The sequence below is a fragment of the Poecilia reticulata genome, chromosome 10 (genome assembly GCF_904066995.2).
Source record: "Poecilia reticulata chromosome 10, P_reticulata-male-v2, whole genome shotgun sequence".
Lineage (NCBI taxonomy): Eukaryota > Metazoa > Chordata > Actinopteri > Cyprinodontiformes > Poeciliidae > Poecilia > Poecilia reticulata.
Window position 1 is genome coordinate 14,437,203 of NC_088839.1, and position 10,257 is coordinate 14,447,459.

A 10,257-nucleotide genomic window follows, 5' to 3' on the forward strand; every position below is an offset into this window, starting at 1 on the left:
AAGGCTGTAATCATACGTGACTGCAAAAAAATCTAAATTAATTTTCAGCGTTTTTTTTGTTGTTGTTTTTACGTATTTTCCCCAGAGTTACAGTGTGAGGATAAAAACACAATTTTACATGGAGATTTTTGTGTAAGGTGCCACAACGTTGGAAGGACAAAGTTGGCACCATGAAGGAGATTCTGTTTCTCTTCCCTGTGCCTCTTTCAGGTTCTTACCCCCGCCTGTCTCTCAGCTTCAAACTGAAGAGGAACATCGGTTACTTCATCCTGCAGACATACATGCCTTCCATCCTGATTACCATCCTCTCCTGGGTCTCCTTCTGGATCAACTATGATGCATCTGCTGCCAGAGTGGCCCTGGGTAGGACTGTCTTGCCTCTGCACAGCAGTGACCCAAAGCCAAATGATAACTGTGCATGAAAGGATCCATTTATCCTATTATGTTTCAACATGTTGAATTTAGGCAGTTATTGTGTCCTTAATAAGGGAGATCCTTTATTTTCTGCACATTCGCTTTCTTCCTCTTTTTTATTTTTTATTTTTATTTGTAAATTGTCTCAAAGTATGTGAATGATAGCAGTGTGTAATAGGCTGTCTGGCTAAATGTCTGTTGTTCAGAGATGACTATGTACGTGACTCATGCAGCGCGAGAAGCTCTGCAGCCTGACCTTGAAGCTCGCTGTCTTTCTCTCTGCTCGTCTGTCTGTCGAAGCCCCTCAGCGCCCCAAAAATACCTGCTCATCCTCCACATTACATTAAAAAAAAAAATAAAAAATCCGAACGAAGTGAAAGCAGCTGCCCAAAAACGCACCTGGACGGTTTTCCGCACCAAAGTCAAACCGACGCGAGCAGGCTAACGTGGCACTGCTGGGAAGGCGATTTAAAGATGTGCCCACATGCTCTCAGCACCCTGAGATTGTGCAGAGAGCGAGCTCAGCCAATGAAAGCCCGGGCTCTGTGCTACAGCGCCGCTGCAGGCTGCTGGGTTATTTATAATGCGTGTGAATCTGACCAAATGCAAATTGTGCAGGCAGATGACTAATGTATCAAACACAATGTGTGTGTGTGTGTATGTGTGTATGTGTGCATGTGTGCGTGTCTGTGTGTGTGTGTCATAAAAGCAGGTGTATTGTGCTGTGACTAAACACAGATGTTTGCAGCAGCAGTGGGATGCTTTTGATGTGGTATGCTCAGAGTACGTATGAACGCGTGGATATCACCTGTTTGACCTGAAATTATCCGATGAAGCACACGTGCTCTCGGTCTCAGGGGATTCAGATGGAGGCTGCAAACCTTATGGGCTCTAATTTGGCGAGTCTTGTCTCTTCAATGCAGTTAAATACTTTATAATGTACAAGGCAGACATGAATGCTCAAATGTTACTGTCCGTTACAGACCGGCACCTGATCTTACTGATTGCAGGGAAGCAAAGCAGCAATTTAAGGACTCTGGCACAATAATGGTTGCAATTTGTAACAAATGAATGTGAGACCATGATTTCAGGAAATCTCTCCGGTGCAATTTATCTTGAAACAAACTCATTTAGCCAGAAGGGTAAAGAGGAGAAGAGAAAAGCTGCAATGGCCCGGATGCAGAAGTGTGCACTCGAAATTTTTGCTGAAGAAACTTTTAATTTTATTTCAAGATTCCGTCTTTGGTAGGAGTCTGTCAGCGAACCACATCTTTGCCAATATTTCCCATTGCGTCTTGCAAATGTCCTACAAATCTTTCTTATTGGGAGAACATCTATTGCCTTCAGATTGTTCGAGTTAGATCTGGACTCTTGCATTCCAAAACTGCTCTCTTCAGATGAAGTTATGATCTTGGATTTTTTGTATTTATTTCGGCGTCATTAAAATCTCTGTCCATCTGCAGCACTTTAGAAGAAAGTTTCGGGTCAAAACTGCCTGGTGTTTGCTCATGATTTCGTCCACCATGACAAAAGATTTAGTTCAATCTGAAGAAATGTAATCCCAGGGCATAATGCTGCCACCACCATGTTTCTTTGTAGGTGTCGTTTTTTTGTTTGTTTGTGATTTTTGTGCTATTTTTGTGTCCAATGTACTGAATAGAACTGTAGCCTAAAGTTCTAGTTAGTCTATAAGACCAAACCTGTGTTTTCAAAAGCGTGTGTCTTTTTAGCTTTACATTTAGTGCAGACATATTGACATTGCTCATATTCGTTTAAAACCGACCAGTACTTGTCAAACATTCAATGTTACATGCAGCCTCTTTGACCAGTTCCCATCTTGTTTTTTTTATTAATTAGAGACAAAATGTAAAGATAAATTTAGACTTAGTCTGCACTAATGCGAGTTCTGCTCTGATCTGTTGCTGTGAAGTAGAGTTGGACCAAAGCTTTCCATTTACGTCTCTTGTCTATGTTCCAACCCTCACCTAGCTAGTAATGAGTAACTGGTGTGTGGAATTTTGAGGAAAGAAATTACTTTAATATAATTGTACATTATATTAATGCACAATTAATATAATGCACAATTAATTTAGAATAAGGCTGTAACATAATAAAATGTGGAAAAGTTTAACGATACTGTGAATACTTTCCGGATGCACTGTATCCCGGCATACTGGACGTATGTCGGCATCTCTAGAAGTCCCGATCCATCCATCTACGATATCCACCTCCTCCTCCATCTTTCCAGCTCTATTTTGACATGAAACCAATTCTTGAACTCCTCTGCTTAAGGCAGAAGATGTGAAGCTATCACAGAAACGTCCCAGATATGCTATCCAACACTCCAGAATGTGAATATTTAATAGATATTTGTCCACTTAGCTTTAGATTATCACTTTCATGTTGTGTCCAGTTGTCCAAATATGGTCATTTGAGGCTGCAAGCAAGATGGCTATGTCTAAATGCTTATGTTAATGGAGCATTTGTAGCCGTGTACTGCCGGCACACTTAGAAACTAATAACAAATTCACCAACTCATCCTGTGGACATTTCTAGACCACTTTTTCAGTTTTTTTTCTAAAAGACAATGCAATGTATTGTTGTGGGGATGAGACAGAAAGAGACTCGTCTAAAGATTTTCTTTAAGTGTGACTCCACTGACCTGCAGGGATCACTACGGTGCTGACCATGACAACCATCAACACTCACCTGCGAGAGACACTCCCGAAGATCCCCTACGTGAAGGCCATCGACATGTACCTGATGGGCTGCTTTGTGTTCGTCTTCCTGGCTCTGCTGGAGTACGCTTTCGTCAACTACATCTTCTTCGGCCAGGGTCCCCAGAGACAGAAGAAGGCGGCCGAGAAAGCGGCCACGGCCAACAACGAGAAGCTGAGACCCGACCCCAATAAGGTTTGTGCGGAGGGAGTCGTTTTTAAAACGCTTTTGTTTCTGTGCTGTCTTTTGATATGTATGTTTGTTTCTGTGTGAGCAAAGGACTTCTTCTTCTTCTTCTTGTTCTTCTCTTAAGGCCAATGTGATGCTGTAATCAATGTTTCATGTCCTTTACCAGCTCTATTTACTTATACTCCAGCCCTCTGTTGCTTGCTGCTTTAACGTTCTTACACAGACTTGGATCTGAAAGAGCGAATGCAGGAGCAATGACTGCTTTTTAAATACTTTATCTCCACGTTTTTGTGTTTCCCAAAGGACGAGGCGCCTGAAAAATCCCTGGCTGCAGCGCCAGAGCTTTCTTTAAATATTGCTCAGCACCATTAAGAACAACAGCATTTTAAATTTTAAATTTGAAAAAAAAGGAAAAAAAAAAGAGAGAAACATCCTTTCCTTCTGAGTGTGGCAAGCTCCGATTTCCCTCAAGTAACAGTGCTGATTTTGTATGCTTGCAGTGGCTGGTGGGAAATGTAGTTCAAAGAGATGATGCTCTGTATGCCAGAATGAAACAGAGGGAAATTGACGCATATGACTCGATGTGGGATCCCATCTTTGTGGACGATGCCGCTTTAGGACTAGGCGATCAAAGAAATAAGGTACTGGAGGTTTTGAAAGTCAAAACTTAACAATGTCATCAATCTGAATCAGTTCAGATCAGAGGACAATACTGTAGTCTTTTGTTTATTTCTTTGATTTTCTTTTTGTAGAGTTTTAAGGCAACCTTGACCATCACTCCCACCATTGTGTTTTTTTCCCTCTTTCGGTTTGCTCTTCATGCATTTTCCTGACAAACATGGCTCAGCAGCTTCATTTCTGCAGGAACTGATTTAATCTGAACTCTAGCTGATGGAAAATGACAAAGACAATTTCATTAAAATCTCAAAAACGAGAAAAAAAACCAAAATCTGTGAAGAAAAATGATACATTCATTACTTGGACTCAAGTGAAGAAATTGTGAAGAACGACTGGGTAGATACTAGAAACACATTTGCAGTTTGATGAGTAGCACCGCTTCAAAGTGAGTTACCCTAAAACAGCAAAACACATCAAGGACAGGATTGGATTGTAGGGATGATGCTTTTCCTCAGAAGTCAGGCTATGGATGAAGAAATGTTGATCCGATTTCACCTCCCACAACGCCTCTCCCGACCTGCCCTGAACCTGTAGCCTCCTCCATCCTTGCAAAGTCCTTTCTATTTCTCTCAACCTTCTCCTGTCACTTTTCTTTTGTATATCTTTGCTTTTCTCTTCTTTTTTTTTTCTTTTTAACTTTTTGTTTAGTTTGTCTTGTGAATCGGCAGAATTTTAACCATATCCTGGTTGAAATTCTGAGATGACAACGAAGGTTTCTCCATGAGAATCAATTTACAAACTGCTCCTTCAAAGAATGTTATCACTTTGTAGCCTTCTGCTTGTATTATCATTTATGGTTTGACAAATGATAAGAGAATGTAACTTTTTTTCTTTTTCTTGGCTGTAAGTAGCAGTTTTCGACTCATTTGCATCACCCATTTTTAGCACCTCATCAGTATTTTGACACGCTAAATTGCTTAAAGTTCACTGCAGCATTTCTTAACTTTAGTTTAAAACGGTTAGTGCCTTGAAAAGTATTCATTTCCCTTGAACTTTGCCACATACGGTGTAACAACTGCAAACATCTATGCATTTCTGGGGGAACGTGGATCAGCCTGCATGTGATAGACCAACACAAGGCAGAACATAATTGTAATGCTGAAGTAAAATGGTTCATTGTTTTCAGTATTTTTGCAGATAAAATCCAAAAATGTGATAAGTAAAATCTTTCCCAATTCTTTACAAAATAACTCAAAGCTCGGTTTCAAGAATAGACATGCATCTAAACTGGACCTAAGTTTTGAGTTTAGCTAGAACTTTCTTGTAAATGAATAACCTTTGTACCATGAGCTGTATGTTTAAATGGAACCTATTATGCAAATGTAGCTTTTTGCAAATTTTTGTACTTCCATGTGGGTCTCTACCACTTCTAAAACAAGCCCACGTTCTAAAAGCCATTTTCTGGCAATAGGTAAAAAATTTTTAGTGTCTAGAAAACGAGGCATTTCAAAAACCTGCCGATTATTAGGTCACACTCAGCGGGCACTACCCCGTTTCCTAGCAATCCCAGCCAAACAGCCTTCTACTGTAGCGCCCTGTTGGCGCTACACGGTGGCTTCTGTGAAAAGACTTGTGTTTTATTGTTGACTTACCATCCAGAAACAACTTGCTGCATTCTTCATGGCTGTGCTGGTGGTTCTACTTCTTCTGTTTCTGGGTCTGACTCAGACTCAAAGATGTATAGGGTGTAAATGTTGAGCTGGGTGGTGCAGCCAGCAGCAGTTTATTTGGATTTAAAGTGACAGAGCCCTAAAACGGCTCATTCTGAAATGAGCTATCCATAAGTAGAACTGAGGCAGAAAGGAGTATTAATTTTGTGCAAAAAATGTAAACATGTTTTGTACAGCGCATAGAACTATTCCAACTTGTTTAAAAGGGAGCATGATAGGTCCCCTTTAAGACCAGTTTTTAGGCCAGGAAGTGAAGTCTTTAACAACGTTTTACAGATTTTCTTCCAGGTTCCCCCAGTATTTAGATTGTCCATCCATCAGTCTAGCATGTCCAGCTTCCCTGTTTGCTGAAGAAAAGTGTCAGCGTGACTCTGGTGCTACCACGATTCACCTGGGGGATTTTGTATGTTGAGTGTTTTGCTCCTCAGTTTCAGACTGAACTATAACCAAAAGAGATCAAAAGAAATCATTTTGGTGTCATCTAACAGGAGCAGCTTCTTCCACATGTTTGCTGCGTTTCCTATGGCTTGGACTAAACTACACTCAGGACTTAGGGTTTGGAAAAAGTAAACCTCAATGTTCTTGTTGCTCTTTCAGAAAGATCAGGTTTCTGAAATGTCCCTCTAATTGACACCCGAAATACAATACAAACAATAAAAACAATAAAACTACAGCGACATGACATAAACACATAAGACTAAGAAATGTCAAAATTACACATTAAACCAAATAAGAAGCTAAGAAGATAGAAATGTTAAAGCAGTCTTTGGCTTTTATGGCTAAGCTGCAGCAAACACTCGTTTCAGGCCTGATTTAAAACAGAAATCAGTTTTTGTGTATCTCAGGTTTTCAGGCAGACTCCCCTTGTTCAGTTCTGGTTCCAGGAACACAAACTGAATAGGTTTCTCATGACCTGAGAGTCTTTAGGACCAAGACTCTTCAGTGCTTTATAGACCAATAAGGTTTTCAAAGCCTATATTTTTGCAAACAGCCATTGTGATGGTTGAAAGACAGGTGTAGTGTGATCCATTTTATCGTGTTGGTCAGGACTGTGGCAGCAGCATTTTGGACCTAAGACGACCTGATTGATTTTTTTCCAAACACCTCTGCACGTCCTGTTTTAACAGAAAACCCTTTGTCCGAGTTGTGTGTAACATGATTGAAGTAAAATTTATTGACAGACCTTATTTGAATGCACTCTTTATATATTTATTTGTAAGTAATATTCAAATTCATCCTTCCTGTTCCTTCCACTCTCCAATTATGCGGTGGTTTGTGTTGGTCTATCACCTAAAGTCCCAATTAGTGCTTTCCCGTTTTGTCACAAAATGTGGAAAAGTTCTAGGGGTGTAAATACTTTTGCAAAGCTCCATAGTTTAATAACACACTCTCACGCTCTTTCAGTAACTTCTCCTGGCTTCATCTGTTATTTGTGCACCTTCACACAGATGACCCCCGACGACAACATCCTGTTCAGCGCCATGGAGATGAAGAACGAGATGGGCGGTGCCGGGGATCTGTCCCGGGGTCTGGGAGCTCCCACGGATCCCCGCAACACCATGCTAGCCTACGACAGCTCCACGCTGCAGTACCGCAGGGCGGCCATGGCCCGGCAAAACTATGGCCACAGTGCCTTGGAGCGTCATGCCCAGAAGAAGTCCCGCCTACGGAGACGGGCCTCGCAGCTCAAGGTGAACATCCCAGACCTGTCCGACGTGAACTCTATCGATAAGTGGTCCAGGATGATCTTCCCCACCGTCTTCTCCTTCTTCAACGTGGTCTATTGGCTCTACTACGTCCATTAAAACCCCGGAGAGCCAGGAGGCCGGCTTCCCGCCAGACGACTGACGAAGAAGAATTGGCGTGAAAAAAAATCAAGAAAGAAAAATAATTTGCGTGAGAGAGAGAATGCGAGATGAAAACCGTGTGCTGACTTTTTTAGAGCTGGTTTGTTTCAGACGACGCGAGGAGAACACAGAGACTTTTTTTGCAGCAGCACCCACTTCAGTCAGCAGTGACTCTTTTAGGATTTGGGAAACACCTTCAAGTGACTGACGAGCACTCGAATAAAAGAAGAGTGAATAAAAAAAAATTTAAAAAAATGAGAGAGACAGAAAAGGTGCCTGTTCCAGAATTTCAATATATCACTAATATTTGTCATTCGTAGCTTACTATCTCTGTGGATCAAAATATTTATGCTTGTGTTTGCATATACTTTAAGGATTTCTTTTGTTTAGTATCTATTTACTTCGTAGCCGAGCTGTCTGCATCCAGGAAAAGCTTTATAAATGATTTAAAAGGAGGTCATCCTTGATAGTCTATTTTCCTATATTTACTGTATATCAGAAACATCCTTTTTAAAAAAAAGAAAGCATGCTTATTTTGGGTTTTGTTTCCATCTCAACTATGATGAGGAATGACAGTATTTTTAGTTGTACTAGTTGAAGGTTTCTTGCAGTTAACTTAGCACAGGCCACCTGGATTGCAACAGGTGAACAGCAGGGGGCAGTCTTATCTTTGGAGCTTTAATGATCAAAGAAAGAGCAGATCTGGGGAAGTTGATGCTTTTGCTAAGGTTTATGTTACTTTTTTCTGTGCTGACAGATTCCCTTCCATTTATCTGTGAGGTTTAATTTTCCTTTCCAAAAACGTTTAATTGATTGATTTTTTTCAAATTATAATTTTTTCCCTCCATCGTGCAGAGAATGGCTTTAATTTAACGCGCGCTGGCGTAAAGAACTTTCCTGATGGAGCGAGCTTCATCGCTGCATAAATATGGCAATCCACAACCATCGTTACGAGTAGGAACTGAATGATAGGAGTAAGATGCATTTCATTGTGATTAGGTTTCTGTTTCCAGAAAAAAATAATAATTCTTAAAAAAAATACTGTAGATAACATATTTAATGAAAAAGATGATTCATTTTTATAAATCAATACTCACTTTATTGTGTAAATATGAATTTATTCTATTTAAATGGGTCTTTGTTGTTGTTTTCTGCAGTTGAATTACAGCTCAAATGTTCCATTTAGTCAAAAAGAAAAAGAAAGGAAAAAAAAATCTCAGCTTAAGAAGAAATGAAACACAATTCACAACTTTGCTGACTATACTTTTGGGACTTTTCTCTCTTTCTCTCTCTGTCTCTTGTTTTGTTTTGTTTTGTTTTTTGTTTTTTTTCCTTTTCTTTTTAATGGACTCTGAAAGCATCTACTTGCTGAAACTAAAGCACTTCCAGACACCACTGACTTTTGGGTCAATGTCTCACGCTCCTGAAACAACATAACCAGGATCCCTCCCCTTACTATCCAGGCATTGAAGTCAGGCATATTTTGTACAAAGTTTATGTAAATTCTAATTGTAATATTTCATAATGACTGTAAATATCTTGTGTAATAACTGTCAGCAATTACGAAGATGTATCTAAATTGAATTAAAACTCAGTTAAGTCTATCACTTCAACAGAGGAGCGCCACTGGTGGTGGTTTTATGTCCTTCCTGTGTGTGAATGTGAGGCTGATCGCTGGCGGGCTTGTGGCCGATTGAACGTCTGAATGAGCCGAGCGAACAACCGAACCCGACACGGGGACGGAGCAGGCAAGCGGCGGAGGGCAAGGGCAGGGACGAGCTGAGGAGCAAAGCTCTGCAGCTGGGTGCTGCTGGCTGCATAATGGATGGAGGGGCAGAGGAGCCGGAGCGAGAGGCTGCAGCGGTGGTCCGGTGCAGGCTGGGGTCTGAGGAGGCCCGAGCTCAACACCTGGCCTCAGGGGACATCAACGCAGAGAGCCATGGCTGTGGAGGCACACTTTGGACTCAACTGAGGCCCTCTGGCTGTGAGGGACCACAGTGCCTGCGACGGGGGAAAAAAAAAAGAGAAGGAAAATAAAGCACAAGACAGAAAGAAAGAAAATGCATCCATCCGAGAAGTGTGCTCTCTGCGCCAAAGTCTGAACACATAAATGGAGGCTGGTGAATATTTGATGGTGCAAAACACAGAATATTTAATATTTCAAAAGAGATTTTGTCCTAGCAGGAAATAATGTGCAGCTGCTGTTTGATTTCAGAAAGAAAAGAACACAATGAGATTCAAAAGAAGAGCGTTTTACAAAAAAAACAAGAAAAAAAAAACAAGCTACACAGAAGTAACAGCTGAAGATTCAGAGATAGTCACGATAGTTTTGAGAAGAGTTAGATGCAAGAAAATAAAGCTAAATATGCAGAAGATTGTGGTGGAGGGTGGCTCATGTTGGCTGTTATGTGTGCAAGACGCCTCTGGGAATAAGTAGACTAAGTGCAACGGACCTTTGGAGGCAAACTGATGTAAAAAACTGATGTATCAAGATGTGTAACCTTGTTCCTTCATGCACCGGTAAAACATTTTCCCAAAAAAACGCTCTGCACAGCCACATAACAGATGCGCTACCTCAGCAGACAGATGGTTTGTACCAAATTGGCCTTTTCTTTCCTTTTTCCTCTTTTCAAAAAGGGCTTTAGTGTTGACATGTGAGAATAGGAGGGGAGGCAGATGCTTCCTGCTTTGTAGTCTTTCCATGTCACTGGCGTAATTAGCCATGGACAGACCTCTGCTCT

General features: G+C 40.9%; 1 protein-coding gene across 2 annotated transcripts in view; it reads left to right on the plus strand.

Moving 5' to 3' along the window:
- gabrb2a (gamma-aminobutyric acid type A receptor subunit beta2a) overlaps positions 1-7,761 on the plus strand; it is a 44,319-nt gene extending 36,558 nt beyond the window's left edge. Inside the window, exons 7-10 of one of the 2 annotated variants that reach the window (XM_081611342.1) lie at positions 211-363; positions 3,083-3,327; positions 3,822-3,962; positions 7,118-7,761. In XM_081611342.1, coding sequence (XP_081467468.1) covers positions 211-363; positions 3,083-3,327; positions 3,822-3,962; positions 7,118-7,474 — 896 coding nt within the window. In that variant the 3' untranslated portion in view covers positions 7,475-7,761. The remainder of the gene's footprint in view (positions 1-210; positions 364-3,082; positions 3,328-3,821; positions 3,963-7,117) is intronic. The other variant, XM_081611343.1, reaches the window with a different exon arrangement.
- The last annotated feature ends 2,496 nt before the right edge of the window (positions 7,762-10,257 follow it).